Below are 18,337 nucleotides of genomic sequence, written 5' to 3'. Positions count from 1 at the left end.
CCATTCGATGCCCCATGTTGCACAATGACTGCTGATCTGAGCTAAAACTTATATAAGAGATCCATGCTCCTTTTCTCTACAAAATCCACATCACTGAGGCTGCAGCCCTCGGAGTCTGCCCGCAGGGGAGGGACCCCGAGAGCCTGTGGGGTTGTATGCGTGCAGACGCCAGGCCTGCTCAGCGGGGCTTGTGTCTGACAAAGCGGCCAGTGTGTCTCCAAGGAAAGAAGGACGTGGAGCATACCGGTCACAGGAGCAGTGCTCACAGGCTGCTGACGCTGTGTTTGTTTCGTTGTCACAGCTGAACAATTAGAAATAAACCATGGGAAGGAAGCTGGTGCGACGCGGAGTTCACATGTGGCTCCGCTGTGGAGGACGCACCACAGCACACCCAGTGGGTCCACAGCCTATCACTCCCCTGTGGTCTCAGTGTGTGACGTAGAGCTCCACCAACAAGGAAGGAGATAGTGACAGACGACACGGAAAGAAATTCAGTACGATGGCAACATTTCAAAATTTTGTTCAGAAGTGAGCATGTGTCCCTGGGTGGGCACGTGAGGCTTTCCACGAAAATGAGCAGGCTGGCTGCGTGGTGGGCCACAGGTGGGTCCCTTTACTTATGACTTTCCCTATTAGTTATGTTTTTAGTAATTAGCTTGCGATCACACTCAAGAGAAGGAACGAGGCAACTTCCATTAAAAAGAAAGCTTTTCGTGCCCTCGCCCAGCACCCCAGCCGCCAGAGACGGGGCGTCTGTAGGGTTTTCACAGCACGTCCAAGTGCCAGTCCTCAGAGCTTTGCCTCCTGGGTAGACTGGAGCTCAGGGGGCGTCAGGTCAGCGTCCAAGTGGATGGTATCCGGGGGGTGAGGTATCTGAGTCTCTGGGAGCCGGCAGAAGATGCGTGCAGTCAAAGGCAAAGTAGCATACTTTATTCACAGGCCTCCCGGGATACGGCCAGGGATTCTCACTGCTGCACACAGCTGGACGTTCCCGGGCTACAGCCTGTAACTAGCAGCAGCCTCATAACTCACAGCACCCGGTTTCTCAGCAGCCACAGCAGCCACCTTTGGGCACAGGCCCCAAGGGTCACTGCTGGTCAGTCCACAAAACACACAGGACAGCCCATGTCTGTCTCCGCCTTGGCCTCGGCCTCTGTCTTTGTCTCTGCGCCAGCCTCCGTCTCTGCGCCAGCCTGCTCTCTGTCCCCGTTCCCTAACATGCCGGTCCTTTATACCCCACCGAGACAAGGCAGCACGAAGCCAAAGGTGCTGCCATAAGGGCACACAAACAACATCGTCAGGATGGACGGCACTTGCACGACCTACTTGGACTGGCGGGCCCTGCCTGTCAGGGTCACCAGCTGCCGGGGGGACGCCTGCTTCCCTCTGTTCTCCCCACAGTGGGCCTGCGAGCTCGTGGGTCCCTGTGGTACGCCCAAAGGTGATATTTACAAGGCCAGGAGCAAAAAGGCTGGTCACCGAGTCCGAGCGGCTGTGGCTCCGCCCGCTTCTCAGCCCTCGGCACCTGCTGCAGCCCAGCCACGGCCTCAGGGCCCAGCGCAGCCTGGTCAGCTGGAGTCCTGGAAGCAGAAAGCAACGTGCCTGATGATGGAGCGGGGACTTACTCTTCTTTAGGTGAGTGCTGGCCCCTGGAATGACTAATTCTAAACTACAATCATAGAAACGATAGAAAGTGATCTCCACAGGGCTATGTGCAGACTTTCACACAAAATCCCATTGACAAGAGCCCTCGATGAAGAATGGCTTTCCCTACATTTGGCTTGTGTACAAAAACACATCAGGGCAAAAAGCTAGAAACACACAAATCCCAGCTCCCCAGTGGCTCAGGGACATTTAACTGGAGCTCGGCTCCTATGTCCCACCCTTGCCCGGCCTGGCCACCCCAGGGAGACGGACCGCCCTTCCCCCAGGCGGATGCTGGCCACCCTCTCAGGCCTAAGTTGCCGAAATGCCGCTGGGCTGAAGTGGAGGCCCCACTCCTCCCTCCCGGCAGTCATCGGGTGCAGACCCTGCCGGCCCAAAAGAGGCAGCCTGCGCCCACCTCCCACCCCCGCAGGCTGCAGCCTCCTGTCCCCCTCAGTCACATCCTTTCCCACTGAGACCCCCACCTGCTCAGAGCCTCGCTGCCCCCCTCCTGAAGGGAGGGACCCAGTCACCCCCAGCGCCAGCGCCCAGGGTCTGGTAGGCCACTGGCTGAGGCACTGGTGCACCTTCTGGGAAGAACTCACTCATGCTTTCAAATGTGGTGGCTTTGTTTATTGCACTTGGCTCTGGCTCCATGGATGCTGCATTCTTACCAAGTGAAGGTCTGTGGGATCCCTGCGTCCAGCATGGCTGTGGGCACCATTTTTCCAACAGCATCCGCTCACTTCCTGTCTGTGTGTCACACTCTGGTAATTCGCACACTGCTTCAAACTTGGTCTTTGTTGTTATAGTTGTCACGGAGATCTGTGATCAGGGATCTTTGAGGTTACCATTGTAACTGTTTTGCGGTGCCAGGAATGCGCCCAGAGAAGACGGTAACCTTAACTGATGTGTGTGTTGTGACTGCTCCACCAGCCGGCCGTTCCCCGTCTCTCCCTGTCCTCAGCCTCCCTGTTCCCTGAGACACAGCAGTGTGGGAATGAAGCCAGTGAATGTAACCCCATAATGGCCTCCAAGTGTTCACGTGAAAGGAAGAGTTGCACGTCTCTCACTTTAATCAAAAGCTAGAAATGAATGAGCTCAGTGAGGAAGGCTTGTCAAAAGCTGAGACAGGCCGAAAGCTAGGCCTTTTGTGTCAGTCAAGGTATGAGTGTAAAGGGAAAATTCTTGAAGGAAAAAACAGAGATACTGCAGTGAGCACACGGGTGAGAAGAGAAACAGGCTTCCGGCTGACATGGTTTTAGAGGCTGGATTGAAGCTCAAACCAGCCACAACGTTCCCTTAGCCAAAGCCTCATCCAGAGCAAGGCCCGAACCCTCTTCAGTTCTATCAAGGCTGAGAGGTGAGGAACCTGAAGAAGCAAAGTTTGTAGCTGGCAGAGTTTGGTTCATTAGGCTTAAGGAGAGAAGCCGTCTCCATAACATCAACATGCGAGATGAAGTACCAAGCTATCCAGAAGGTCAAGTAAGAGAATTCATGAAGGTAGTTGCACTAAACAATAGGTTTCCAGTGCAGACAGCCCTATATCGGAAGAAGGTGCCATCTGGGACTTTCATAGCTGGAGAGGAGAGTCAGTGCCTGGGTTCCAAGCTTCAGAGGACAGGCTGACTCTCCTGCTAGGGGCTCACGCAGCAGGTGACGTTAAGTTGAAGCCAGTGCTCACTTACTGTTCTGAAAGTCCCAGGGCCCTTAGGAATGACCTAAACCGACTCTGCCTGTGCCCTGTAAATGGAACCACAACGCCTGGGTGACACAGCTGTTTACAACAGTGTTTACTGACTATTTTAAGCCCACTGTTAAGACCCTCTGCTCAGAGGAAAGATTCCTTTCCAACTACGACTGCTCAGTGACGATGCACCTGGTCACCCACGAGCTCTGGTGGAGACCGACAACGAGGTGAATGTTGCTGTCAAACCCGCTAACACAGCATCCACTCTGCAGCCCATGGACCAAGGAGGCATTTCTATTTTCAAGTCTTATCACTTTAGAGATAACGTTCCATGAGGCTACAGCTGCCGTAGACAGCGATTCCCCTGATGCATCTGGGCAAAGTCAATTGAGAACCTTCTGGAAAGGACTCACCATTCTAGGTGTCATTAAGAACATCTGTGATTCATAAGAAGAACTCAGAATATCAACATTACAGGAGTTTGGAAGAAGCTGATTCTATCCCTCACGGTGGCTTTGAGGGGTTCACGACTCCAGTGGAGGAAGTCACTGCAGACATGGTGGAAACAGCAGAAGAAGAACTGGAAGGGGGCCTGACGGGGACTGAACTGCTGCCACCTCATGAGAAAATCTGGACGGAGGAGGAGCTGCTTCTTAGGGATGAGCAAAGAGAGATTCGTTCTTGAGGTGGAACCTACTCCTGGTGACGCTGCTGTGAAGGTTGTGGAAATGACAACAAAGGATTGAGAACATTACATCCACTCAGCTAGCAAAGCAGCAGCGAGGTCTGAGAGGACTGACTCCAGTTTCAACGGAAGCTCTGCTGTGGGTAAAATGCTGTCAAACGGCATCACCCGCCACAGAGAACTTGGTGGTAAAAGACGAGTCAATCGACGTGGGAAACTCCACCACTGTCTTGGCAGTCAGCAGCCATCAGGAAGAGGCCGACCCTCCACCACCTGGAAGAGGCCGACCCTCCACCACTGAAAAGCCAGGACCCCCGAGGGCTCAGAGGATGGTCAGCATGTTTCTGCAGTAAAGTTTTCTAAACTAAGGTCTGCCCATGTTTTCCTTAGCCCCCATGTTATCACACACTTAATACACTACAGGACAGTGTAAACATCACTTAAATGTACTGGGGAACCAAAAACATTGTGTGACTCGATTTACTGTGACATTTACTTTATCACAGTGTATCTGGACCAAACCCCAATATCGCACATGCGTGCCTGAGGTTTGATATTAACGATGTGATCAGTGAGACCCACGTATAACAGGCTGGAAACCATGGAGTTTTAACAGATATTTAAGTTCTTACTGACTCCAGACAGACTTCCATGAAATATTTTACAAAGTAAGAGACTTTCACCAGGAGCTAAAACCGTGCCTGGAAGCCTGCGAGAGGCCTCAGGGCTGTGCTTTGCATTTCTGCAGGAGCTCACTCACGTGTGCGCCACCCAGACGCATGAGTCACTTTCTGTACTAGGAAAAAATTCATCGTGGTGCAAGAATGGGCTTTATGTTTTCCCTTAAGGTACATTCACAGTTCTCATTTCTAACTCTGGCACATAATGTAACTGCTGAGTCACACTGGTGTTTACACATGAAATTAATACTCTTAAATTCTCTTGTTAATGATCTACTTTAGAAAAGTGCACCCTAACAAAAGGCTAACAAATGTCACATAAATTCTGATTCTAACAATTCATGGTGTCAGTAAAATTATGAGCAGAACAGCCATTTCTATACTCACACTTAAAATATTTATAGACCATTAATAGACGTATACTTTATGGAATGAATGATCTCAATTCAAAACTTTCAGAGTACAAATTTGGGTAATGAAGTCAATACCAACGTAAACTTCCTAAAATAGCTTAAGTTTGACTTCAAAGGTCTCCAAAGGTCTGGTATTTCCACAGGCCAAGCAGAGCAGGACCAAAGCTAAGGAGGGTGGCTGCTCTGCCACCTCCCCAGGCGGGGCTCTGTCCCCAGGAGGGAGACACTGTCCGCTGGTGGCCCTCACGGGGGCATCAGGAGAAGACATGGCTGTGAGATGGTTTCTGCCCTTGCTGGAGAACGGATATTCGTGTCACCTACTGTCCCCTATGTAAGGCCCTATGTGGAAAATGCCCTTTAGAACTCAACCTACTCCTCTCCAAAAGTGACTTCTTTTGAGAAAGAAAGAATTTGGTAATTGACCGCATTTCTTGTTGCCTTCACTAATAGTAAACCTGCAGTTAAATCTCATACCTCAGTAATTAATTGTAGTTGATATATATTTCTTCCTTTTTTTATGAATTGTGACCTATATTTTAATATTTCAATATAATTTAGTTTAAGTCCATGGCAGATTCCTTTAAAAAGAAATTTTATTAAATATTTTTAAGTGAATAAGATTAGGGAATAATATCCCAATTCTACCCTACCGTCATTTTAAATGGTTTCAGAAATAACCAATCTTAATTCTACTTTTCACAAGTCAAATTAGTCACCACTGGTTATCTCCCCAAAGTGGTGTTTTTGTCCCGACCATGTTTTTAAATCCAGGTAAAGTGCTACAAAAAGGAAAGTGTGCGCACTCCTCGGGCATGGTGACTGCCTCTGGTTACCCAGCAATCCTCACACAAGCCATTTTAATCATTTTCCAGGAGACTACCAGCGGATGGAGACAGATTGGCACAGCTTGGGGCCCCACCGTGCCGAGCCCCACATTTGCCAAATGTTGATTCTTTGGCAAGTGTGTTCCGGAGGCATGTGCTTCTCCCTCTGAGTGTAATTGTCCGTGAGCATGTCATTAATCGGCCTGGGGGAGCCCCCCGGGTCCCTCAGTGGAGACGCAGTGTTTTCTCCACTGGCATCCCAGACTGGCTGCTCCCAGCCTTGCCAGACCCAGATAAGAGCATTACCCCCCTCCAGAAAAAGACATTTTTAAAAAAAAATAGACTATAAAATGTAAAGACCAAAAAGTCAAAAAGGAAAAAGAAAAAAAGTCTGAAGTAAGTGTTTTTCTTGCTTTGGCAAAAAGCCCATGAAACCGTTTTTGAATTATGAGCACAACACGCTTCAAGCATGGTTTTCAATCTACTATGTGAGTTCTGTCTCCAAGGACTGAGATGAAAGTAACAGAAAGATGTTGATGCAAAGTGCCCCCGACCCCAATGCCGGTGACAGGCACCCTGTGCTGCAGGCACCGGCCTCTCCCAGCCGAGGGACGTTACGAGCATCCACAGCGCGCCTGACAGAAGCTTGGCACCTGCTGCAAAACAAAGCTGCCGAAAGCTTTAATGTGGACGTCCACTCTCACTGCTCCCAGGCCAGCCCCACACGAGAAGGGACGTCCCATTACCTTCCTTTCTTTGGGGCACCCTCTTCTGACTCTACGTGCAGGTTCGTGGACATTTTCCTGTCCTCCCAATTAGGGCTGGAAGGACCAGGGAAAGAGCGGCAGTAGCCGTGGAGCCCACTCACTGCTGCAGAGAACAGGACGATGGTGCACGGCCGTCTTTCACTCTATGCTGTGGATGGTGCGACATTCAGAACATGTAACAGTGTCTGCAGTTTTGCAAAGATTCAACTCCAGAGGCCACCTACACACAGAAAGGCCTGATACACCAGAATGAACAGAACAGAGCCGGTGAGAGAAGAAACACTACTGATAATTTTTTCTTAAAATAGTCTTTATTCACTCAGGTATTAATCAGAAATGAAGTAACGCAAGTAGCAATGGCTAAGAATGATCAGTGAGCTTTCGCTATGTGAGGGATTAACATTTTAGAAATACCTACAACCCCGTGAGGCAGATGTTCTGTCACTATTATTGTTATTATTGTTATTTCAGGGACTGGCAAACATTAAGAAATGCAGCAGGTTCGGACTTATTATTCCAACTGTAGAGTAAAGTGGACCAATATATCAGTGCAAATTTAATTAGGTTTTGTAATCATCTCCTAAATAAAGCCTTACTTTAAACTTTAATATGTGAAACATAACACCTGCGTGAGCAAATGAAGTAATATACATATAATCTCATACTGCGAAACTGTCAAGACATCCACATCTCCATTTTCACAAGCCTCTGGACCTCAGTATTTAGAATTCCAGACAACACATTACTCCCTTAGTGCCATATTTTACACACGAAATTTCCAACACAGTAAGGGAAGTGGGACAACTCTTCAGAGTGCTACGAGTGGACGTGACCAGGAATGAACTCCGAGTTAGGCCGGTTTTAAACCTGACAACATCAGCACGTGGCTGCTAAGTGGCCCGAGAAGGTCCCAGTGCTGGAGCCGCAGGGGCGCCCGGGGCCCGCACGGGACAGGGACGGCGTGTTCAGAACCTCGGACAGCTCCCCGGGCAGGAGCCTGTCCCGGAACCGGGGTACCCTGCCCTCGTCCTGCCGGAGACCCCTGAGCACAGAGCCCCACGCGTCGCCGTCTTCACAAAACTCGTGCCTCCTGAGAGCGGACGTGGAGGCGGCCACGCGGGCGTCAGAGCTGGCACGTGAGGGAGGAGCCAGCCCAGAAGAAAGGGGCACCGGCCGCTCCGAGCGTCCACCATGTGCCTGACCGCAAGCTCGGCACCTGCTGCAAAGCTAAGCTGCCGAAAGCTGTAACGTGGACGTCCACTCGCACAGTGGGCCGTGCAGAGCAGGTTCACGCCCAGGGCCCTCACCACACACGCGCATCCAGAGGGCATGTGGTCAGGCCCCCATGGACCATCTGCAGAATCAACGGAAACAATCCTACAGTAACAACAATCTGGTAACAATGAAGCTGACCGTGTACCACAGGGTTTGAGATAACGCACGTTCTAGCCCTTACTGAGCCGTCACTTAGCCGCCCCCTGCTCCCTGCTCCTCATGATGCCGCCACGCGATTCCCAAATGCCTTCCCTTGTCTGTCAGCTTGAAGCGACTCCGTCAGTTCTGCAAGGAAAATGCCAGCTGCACAGAGTCCATCCAAAGGCTGCCCCTCTTCAAAACGGCCACCGATCTCAGACCCACACTAAAATGACTGCACGCCCAGGCCCCGCTGCGCTGTGTTCACAGCTTTCCACGGAGTTTCCCCTTGTGCCACGCATTCCTGTGTCTGGGTCTGTGTCTACCTTCCCAGCTGGATTAGAACCCCATTCAGGGCACGAGTCACATCTTAATGGCCTGTGTCTCCAGCACCTATGGCTCAGAGTCAGGAAACGTTCCTAAGACGCCTGCGGGACATTCAGGACTCACACCCCCCTGGGAGCCTCGCTGTACCCACAAAACAGCCAGCGACAGAGCAGGGCAGCAGCTGAGTCCTCAGTACAGTAACTACCAGTCACTCCTGCGAACCTGAGCTTCAATTTTCTGAAATAATTTCAACAAAATAGTGCAGCAGAAATTAAAGCACTACAATTTCTTTAAAATATATAATATATATTGTATATTTACTTACATGTATTTATATTAAAATAGTGCTTAATAAAATGAAAAGACAAGTCATAGACTGAAAAAAAAATATTTGCAAACACTTATCTGACAAAGGGCTGGTATCCAAAGAATTCTTAAAATCAAGAAACAACCCAATTTAAAAATGTGCAAAGACCTGAACAGATACCTCATCAACAAATGTATACAGGTGGCAAATAAGCGTATAAAATAACACCAACATCATCCATACAGCTACTTTGAAAGACGTCTTACAAAGTTCAACATATTCTTATGGTGGGACCCAGCAGTGACACTCCTTGGTGTTCACCCAAATGAGCTGAAAGCTGACGTCCACACTGACCTGCACAAGACGTTTACAGCAGCTTTATTTTAACGGCCAAAGTTTGGGAGCAACTGAGGTGTCCTTCAGTGGGTGATGGATAAATAAACTGTGGTCCATCCAAAGCCATGAAAAGCCATGGCGGAAGCTGAAATGCATATGGCTGAGTGACAGAAGCCGGTCTGCACACTGTGTGATCCCAATGACACGACATTCTGGGAAAGGCACAACTGTGGGGACAGGAAAACCACTGGTGGCTTCCAGAGGCTGGTGGTGGGGGGATGAACAGGGGAATGCAGGGGGTCTGCCATGCATGATACTTAATTCTGGATACACGGCACTGCGTTTGCACAAACCCACACAATGTGCCACACAGAGAGTGAACCTAACGCAAACGTGGACTTCACCAGTGACGGGTACCACTCTTGGTGCATCCACAGTGACCATGTGCCACAATGTGGAAGATGCTACACAGGGGAGCTGCGTGGGGTCGGCTAGATGAACATTCTGCTTGCTGCCCCACCTTTCTGAAGACCTGAAACTGCTCTTAAAGTCCAGTCTATTAGTCAATAAAAAACAGTGCTAGGTGCTGCTCTTACTACCTGAGTAACATATTCTAGATGAGCAGGTGCTTTGGACAAGAGAAAACCCTCTGGTACCGCGGCAGCGCAGGGAATCTGGGAGTGGGGGCCAGCACCACTGCCATTTCGAGTTGACGTGCAGGCGGAGGGGACACTCATGAGGACTCGCAGCCGACCCTTCACGTGCAGCTCAGCCTGCAGAGCGGCAGCCGCCCAGCGAGCAGCGTGACGACACCCCCTGGACTCGGGCGGGAGCCCAGCTGGAGCCCTGGGCGAGGTGGGCCACCCCTCCCTGCGGAGGAGGGCAGTGCGGATGGATCGAGCTGGGTCAGGGTGTGGGGAGGCCGCTTCTGTACAAACTGCAGACCCCCCAGCACAGGGAACCATGAGCGAGCACAGGCTGTTGTGAGGGCGCAGGCCGAGGTCTGAGCGCGTGCTTCTCCAGCGCTGTGACCGTAAGCGAGGACGTAAGCGGGGACTGGACAGAATGTGGGCACACTGACCAGCCAGAGCACCCCATCTCAGTGAGTCAGAATCCAGACACTGATTCACTTCGAAAGCTGAGGAGGCCCTAACGGCACCACCATCACCCTTCTCCCAAATCACGAAGCTGCGTCCCAAGACCAGTTGTTGGTAAGTATCCCCCCAAATTCATAGGTTGGAGTCCTAAACCCTAAGACCTCAGAATTGGACCTTATTTGGAGACAGGTGGTTACAGACGTGACCGGTAAGGATGAGATAATACTGCGGGGGTGGGGGCTAATCATACGTGACCGGTGTCCTCAGGAGAACGGATGTCTGCACACAGGCATGCGCAGGGAGAAGGGCCTGTGACGATGCAGATGGAGCAGGGACGGGGTGGTGCTGCCACACACCCACCTGTGTGGCCTGTGCCCCTGGATGCCCAGGATCCTGGAAGCTGAGCCCCGCCTGTGCACACACACCGACAGTAATGATGGAAGGTCCTGGCAGCCAGAGGGAGGGGTGTCAGCAGGGCGGCAACCCTGGCCAGTGGAGGCAGCCAGCGGGCGGATTCCGGTCACGAGGACAGCCGTACTTATTCCTCTCACCTGCCAGGAGACGGTGACAGGCGGACCCCCTTCAGCTGGGTTCCTCCCTCAAAGGGCAGTTCTGCAACTGGCAACAGCTCAGGGTGGAGAACCCACAAATAGCACCCCTCGCTACTTTCTGCCCAGCAGCAGGGCTGCAGGCTGTGGACGAGCAGTGCATGTGGGCCAGCCAGAGGCCCCACAGAAACACGGCAGTGGCACGCCCCCAAGGGACATCCTAACACAAAATTTCCTCCATGACATGCCATTTGCTAACGTGTCTGTTCTGACTTTGAACATCAGTTGAATCTGAAAAGTGCCCAGCAGGTCCCGGGGCCCAGGAGTGAGGGACCCTTGGTCCCCACTGACCCTTCGCAGCACATTTTGGACCTGCTGGGGGGCTTCCCTGCGTGGAAAACTCAGGTCCTTCTTTGGAAGGACACATCCAATCATTGATCCCAAATATTAGCTGAGGGGGAAGAAAGTTTTAAAGGCTAACTTTTCCCTCATTTTATTTTCTGTGAATGGAGGAAAATTTTTTAAAAATCAGAAAGCTGCACCTTTTATCCTGGGTTTCTGTTCCGAATATTGGACAGATCAAAAATCCCAACTGTCACTTGTGACACATTTGACAGTGTACCTGGGTGCCCAGTAGATTTCTGGGTTGTGTGCTGATGGGTGGACGGCAGAGGGTAGGTCACTCCTGAAACTGTGACATGAGAGCCACACGCCCTCCTCACCACAGAATCCCCCGGCCCTGCGGGGCTGAGCCAGTCCTGGTGGTCAGCTTCAGGGCCAGCGCCCTCCTGCGGACCTCTGTTTCAAGGAGGTGTGCGGGGTCCCTTTTCCTCAGTAATCAATGGCCAGGCAAGGAGAGAAAATGCAGTCTCTTGGAGGAGCCCAGAAGCCCCCTGCACTGGTCGTCTCCCCAGAGCTAGGAAACTGCCGCCCCCCACGGCCTAGGCAAGCCCAGGGAGGGCTGGGCACCCAGCGGAGCATGAAGATGGGAACCAGAGGCCTTCGTTTGGGGAGAATCCTGGCACATGCACAGCATCAGAAAGACAATTCCCGAAGCACAAGCAGAAAAGCTGAACTCTGATGTGAAACCCCTTCCCCCCCCACTACACGGGACGTGACGGGGGGATGGGTCTGGTCGGCTGTCAGAGGGGCTCAGCTCCACATCCTCCTACTGACTGTCTGCGGAAACCAAAGCCCTGCACACAGGACAACCCCGGCCAGCGCCTGGCGCTAGTAGCGCAGCGACTAGTGACTGGTCACCACAGTACTGGTCACACTTCCAGTATTGTACCAGCAAGCCACGTGTAACAATGTCCATCACATGTCGCCAGGTGTAACAACGTCCATCACATGTCACCACGTGTAACAATGTCCATCACGTCACCATGTGTAACATGCCCATCACATGTCACCACGTGTAACATAATGTCCATCACATGTCACCACGTATAACAATGTCCATCACGTCACCACGTGTAACAATGTCCATAACATGTCGCCATGTGTAACATGTCCATCACATGTCACCACGTATAACTGTCCATCACATGTCACCACGTGTAACAATGTCCATCACATGTCACCATGTGTAACATGTCCATCACATGTCACCACGTATAACAACGTCCATCACGTCACCACATGTAACATAATGTCCATCACATGTCACCACGTGTAACAATGTCCATCACATGTCGCCATGTGTAACATGTCCATCACATGTCACCACGTATAACTGTCCATCACATGTCACCACGTATAACTGTCCATCACATGTCGCCACGTGTAACAATGTCCATCACATGTCGCCACGTGTAACAATGTCCATCACATGTCGCCACGTGTAACAATGTCCATCACATGTCGCCACGTGTAACAATGTCCATCACATGTCGCCACGTGTAACAATGTCCATCACATGTCGCCATGTGTAACATGTCCATCACATGTCACCACGTATAACTGTCCATCACATGTCACCACGTGTAACATAATGTCCATCACATGTCACCACGTGTAACATGTCCATCACATGTCACCACGTATAACAATGTCCATACCATGTCACGCACGTGAACAGCACTGCTTTAAACAGAGGACAGTAATGGGGAGAGGACCCCAGGTATGTACACCCCATTGCTCTCCCTAGGAACCAGCGAGTCAAAACGACATGAATTCAAGTGCACAGCTTGCTTTGCCGTCTGTTTCCACATCGTTCTACACGGTTGGCCTTGCCGGCTGAGAGGAGAGTGAGGGTCAGGGTGTGGGGGGCCCTCTGCCCGCCCAGCTGAGCCACATGCATCTCTCGTCCCCAAGCCTGCAGCTCCCAGGCCTCTGAGCTTAAAGAAGACGCTGCCTTAGCAAACACCACGTGGGACCAGTCACGCCCCCACAGACACTCGTCTAGCCGACACCAGCCCTTCTAGCAATGAGAAACGCTGTCACATGCTTAGCTGCAGCAAATGTGTGTCCCAGAGGGGAGCAGCACCACTGGTCACCGGGTGGCAGAGCATTTTTAATGGGTTTTTTGTCACCAGAACTTCATTTCCATAGCACCTCCTTGCGTTCCTTTCCAGGTCTAGCCGAGCAAAGGCAGGGGCAGCCGGCTGCGTAACCGGGTGCCTGCACGTGGCCAAGCGGGGGCTGCACCGCCCAGCTCCTTCCTCTCCAGCACTGTCTGCACAGGTGAGGCCTGAGAGCCCGGGAACACGGCAGGACCAGCACTTCTAGGGAGGAGCCTGTCCCCACGCACAGCCTTGCTCTCTGAGCTGCCCCTCTTCCATTCTGTCTCCCGGGCTGGCTTTCCTCTCCCCCCAACCCCGACCACCACTGCTTCCTCGATAGCAGGAAAAGATCAGTACCGAGCCAGAGACTGACTACTGTCCAGCAATCAAGCCTCAGGCCACACAACCACGAGCCTTGGTATTCTCACCTGCAAACGGGCGTGGAAACGTGTCAGAGCTGCAGAGCGCTCTCCACCAAGGCCACGGTGGGCGTCGCAGCCGCCTCCACCCACGGAGTGCCTAGCCTGCGAGCGCTCGGGCGGCACCTTCCACCACCCACAGCTCCTGCCTGCGACAGCTCCGGAACCCCACTACCAGCAAACCCCAATCTGACAGGGCCATGGGATTCTGAGGCTGAAGGCTTAGGAGGCGTCTACGCCCCTGTACTCTGGTCTCTATCAATGCAGGACAGGAAGGAAGTGGGAGGCTGTGGGCCTGTCCTGCAGACAGAGGACACGTGGATGCCTAGAAACCCCCTGGGCAGAGGCCAGGTCAGACCCATGCACCTGCCCGAGCTGTGCCAGGCAGGAGAGGAGGAAAACCGAAGGACCCATCCCAGCCACCACCAAAATTCACAAAAACACTCTGAGCTGTGAGACAAATGACTGAAAAGGAAAGCTCCTGCCTACGTATGTTGCTGGCAACCCCCACTGAACATGGTGCATTTTAACAAGTACATGTGCACACATTCTCTAAACAGGAATACTGTGGCTTTCTCCTGATGCTGGGCAAATGAAACATACTAATTCTACTATCAGTTATTATCTTGAAATAGTCATGAACAAAATAATGACCCAATGATCAAATTTCTGGCAGCCACTGTGTCTGTGAGAACAGCTCACAAGTTGGTTTGAGACACAGCCTCAGAGATATCAGTTTATGAGCAGAGACGCCTGGAGACAGGTGACTCTGGGCTGTAACTGGAGAGGGTCGAAGGCGGGCCCTGTGAACGTGCACAGAAACCCCCTGGCACACTGGGCTAGAAACACACACTTGTCCCAAGACCCACACACTAAAAAGCTGTACCGCACCACGCCCTGACACTTCCTTCCTGAGCCTCCGCACGCGTGCAGGGCTCTCCCCGGGCTCAGCCTCCATGGAGCCGCGAATGGATGCTCAAAGGGAGGTGTGTGATGGGGGTGCACACGTGTGTGTGCGTTTGTGTGTGTGGTGTATGTACACGTGTGTACATGTGTGCCATGGGACAGGTATGGTGTGTGTACCTGCCTGTGTGTGATGGGGTGGTTACTGTGTGTGTGTGTGTGTGTGTGTGTGTGTGTGTGTGATGGGACGGGGCAGGGTGGGCCTCTCATTCTCCCGAGTGAGCATTGGTGCAGCACACAGGGGGCCGACGGGAGAGAAAGCGCTTGCCCGTCACACACCGTTGGCAGGGCTCAGTTTTCTGTGTCCGCATGCGGACAGTCCCCACTTGACCTGTGCTAACACCGTCTTTTCCAGAGAATGTCACTCTAATCCACTAATATACAGACTCGCTCATTTCCGGAAAAGAAAGCTAAGCTATCAAGTTAAACAGTGTTTGAGTAGAAGTGACAGTGCTTTAGAAGACGCTGCTGTGACGCTGTCTGTGCCGGTTTCAGAGGACGGCAGTGGAGCCGAACCTCAGACGGCTCCGGTCTGAGTGGGAAGGAGGTGGGGCCTGCCATGCTGACAACCGCCACCGGTTCTGGTTTCCCAATCTGAACACCGTGACTATACGTCACTTATTTTCAGGTTGCTCACTTTTGTTTTAGCCATAAATAAAGCGAAGTGACTTGGTTAAAAATATGCAACATTCATTGACTGCAAATACTTATTGAGTAAGGGCTGCAAATTGAGGGCAAGAATGACAGCCAGTCAGAGAAGCCCTTGCTGCTGGGGTGGGGCTCTGCTGGTCTCCACGACCCCAGACCTGTCACGCATGCAGTGACTCTGGATGACACTGCCGTGCCCCAACTCCCATGCACGTCTGGGGGCTGTGCCACCCTGAGGGAAGGTCTCACGAAGGCAGCTGGCACTGTGACAAGGGTCCTGGGCAGATACCTGCTGGTCAGTAAAACTGATTCAGAGGCGAGACGTGCCACAGACTACATGGGGACACACCTGCGCTCTGGGGACAAAATTATGAATGAAATCATCAACATTCACCTAAATACGGACAAACCAATCGCATGTTCTTCCTGGACCTGCCCAGGTCTGCACAGAGTACAACATGTACGTATAGGGCATTTTGGTCATTTACAAGAGGAACTTTTAATTAAAACCAGTAATTCCTGAGACCCCTGAGTTAATGACAAAGCCCGCTCTGGCATTCTTTTTCATCAGAAAGGGGAAGGGGCGATTTAGAGAAGAGCACGTTTCTGCAGAAGGTAAAGCGAAGAGAAAATGTCAGCCGAGCGAGGAAGAAGCAAGAGAAGAGCCTCACAACACCTCTCTGTTCAGCTCAGCAGCCAGGCGCTCGCTTCAAAGTCCCCAGCTGACAAAGCCCCAGGGCTGAGCCACCACAGGGGCTGCGGGGACCCTCATCAAAGCCGGCGAGCTCTGAAGCAGGTTTCATCCCAGCCCTGGCAATCGCCACTGCACTTCAAACACTGTCACCTCTGACAAGCAGAGGACAGCTACTCGGTCAGAGCTAAGTGCTGGAGTCCCCTGCTTTTGAAGAGGTTTTGCGGGTTTCATGGCACAAGAACAGGGCAGCACTCCCCAGCAGCTGCAGCACCTCTGTGCCGGTCTTTCATCCCATTTCACACAGCGCCTGGCAGCCCTAGGAGACGTGGCCCTGGCTGCACGCGCTCCACTACAAAGGAGGCTGCCCGCCCAGGCCCCGCTTCTCCGGAGAACACAGGCTCCGACCAGACGTCCTGGAGAGGCGGCTGCTGCCAGCTGCTGCATCTGCGTGTGGCCACCCGGGAGGAGCCCGGGCGCGCTCCCAGCTGCCCATGTCCAGTGCTTACTGGGAGGGCGGTGAGCTGGCGGCTGAGCTTGTCTTCCTGGCATTACAGCCGAGTGCCCTAGGCCACTGGCTGTGCAGACCTGTCCCCAGTCCTCCACGCCAAGCGGAGGCTCCCTGGAGGGCAGGGATGCGCCCGGCGTGACAGCGGCTTTGGAGACGGGCACCTCACTCACACAGGCCGGCAGCCGGCGGCTGGCAGGGAGGGCCAGGGAAAACGCGCTGCGAGTACCGAGCTGCGGCCGGCGCCCACCTCCCGCCGCGCCCGCGCCCACCTGCCACCACCGCCCGCGGAAAAGTGAGAATGAGTCATCCGCGCTTACCCGGGCAGCACTCCCGCGGCGCGGCGCGGAGCATCCAGACGCCCAGCCGGTGGCTCCGCCGGCGACGCGCACTGAGCAAGGCGCCCCGTCCCTGCAGGGGCCCCGCCAGGCACGGCGGCCGGCCGGTCAGCGCCGCGTGGACGCCGGGCCCCAGGGCTCTGCCCCACGAGTGCACTGCAGCGCGGCAGGCACAGGCTCGCGACGCGTGTCCCACATCTGCAAGCGCGGCGGAAAACACGGATCTGGAGCGCGCTCCGTATGGACCTGGGCCGCCCGCTACACGGCGGCGAGGGGCGGCTCCTTCCTCCTACCACGGCCGGCCAGGGTCACCGGCGCCTCCATCTCGGGCACGTTGCCCCCCAGGCCCTCAACCACAGAAAGCAGGGCCTCTGCCCCCTGGTTCTGCAGATAAATGCCTGTGATTGCATTTCACAAATGATCCCTCTTTAGGCAGGAGCCACCTATTGTGATGATATCATTTGCTCCAGCGCCATAAATGGGCAACTTCCTAGGGCGCGTCACTGCGCTGACGCCACGGGCCTGTGTGACACTGAGTGGGCAGCGGCTCGGAGGCCCGTCCACCCAGGCAGCTCCTACTCGTGAGGCACAGTGCTCCCCGGTGTGTGAAAAGTTACAGATGGAGAGGACAGCCCTCCGCTCCAGGGCTCCGGCTGCCTCCAAACAGGATCTCCCTGGAGCCAGCGGGCTGGCGCCTGTCACCACCCTCCCCCTGCCTCCTGGGACCTCCTGGGGCAGAGAAGGGCAGGGAAATGTTTTCTACTGAGCGCAAAGGGCTCGGGCCTGTTGACGCTGTTCTTTAAGGTAGAGACCCCACACTGGCACACGCCTCACTGCAAAACTCCTGGTGGGAGGGAGGGAACCAAACCAGGACAGGCCGAGGCCCGGATGCGACCGGTCCCACCCAGACTTCTCTACCTGGACAGCCAATGACCCGAGGTCTATCTGGCACTGTTTCGTCATCATCTGTGCCACAAAGCAAGCACTGGTGAGAATCAAGTACAAGGAAAGACACCCAAAGTTGAGTCTCCACGTGGAGATGTGAAGGAGGCATTTGGGCAGATTTCCACAATGCAATCTTCTGGAATGTCCCCTCCACTACTCTAGCGATCTAACTAGTTATCTCAGAAAAGGCAGCTTCCGTCGACCCTTTCACCATCACTAACACTGGCTGGTGGGTGAAGGCTTTGGGGTTACGGAGCCACGCTGGTCCCCTGGGGAATGCATCTGTGGGTCCACCAGGACACTGGGAGGGGTCCTGTTTCCACTGGTTTCAGTTCTCACCTGACCAGTTCCCAGCCACCATGCCCACTGAGGGAGATGGGGCTGTGGGTTTGCTCCCGCCCCGGGGAGGGGCTGTGAGAGTGCCCCACTGAAATCCATGCACAGCCCATGATGTCATCACACAAAGTGGAATATCAGGTGCCCTCTCCTGCGTGACCTCACAGGGCAGGAAGCCCATCTGAGTCCTGTCAAGGAGTGATCTCAGGCCGGATCTCGGGGGTCTATGGGACAGAGACAGGGAGCTCACAGGC

The 18,337-nt window shown here is 53.4% G+C and overlaps 1 protein-coding gene across 6 annotated transcripts in view; it reads right to left on the bottom strand.

Moving 5' to 3' along the window:
• Positions 1-18,337, bottom strand: part of DLGAP2 (DLG associated protein 2) — a 442,191-nt gene that overhangs the window by 271,864 nt on the left and 151,990 nt on the right. For 2 of the 6 annotated variants that reach the window (XM_074329262.1, XM_074329263.1), the window contains exon 1: positions 16,785-17,222. The exons of the other annotated variants lie outside the window; for them this stretch is intronic. In XM_074329262.1, the coding sequence (XP_074185363.1) occupies positions 16,785-16,818 (34 nt within the window). In that variant the 5' untranslated portion in view covers positions 16,819-17,222. Of the gene's footprint in view, positions 1-16,784; positions 17,223-18,337 lie in introns of those variants that run through there. 6 annotated transcript variants of the gene reach the window in all.

This window comes from Rhinolophus sinicus, linkage group LG04 (genome assembly GCF_036562045.2).
Source record: "Rhinolophus sinicus isolate RSC01 linkage group LG04, ASM3656204v1, whole genome shotgun sequence".
NCBI lineage: Eukaryota > Metazoa > Chordata > Mammalia > Chiroptera > Rhinolophidae > Rhinolophus > Rhinolophus sinicus.
Note: the sequence above shows the minus strand (reverse complement) of the source record. Positions and strands in the feature narration are given on the sequence as shown.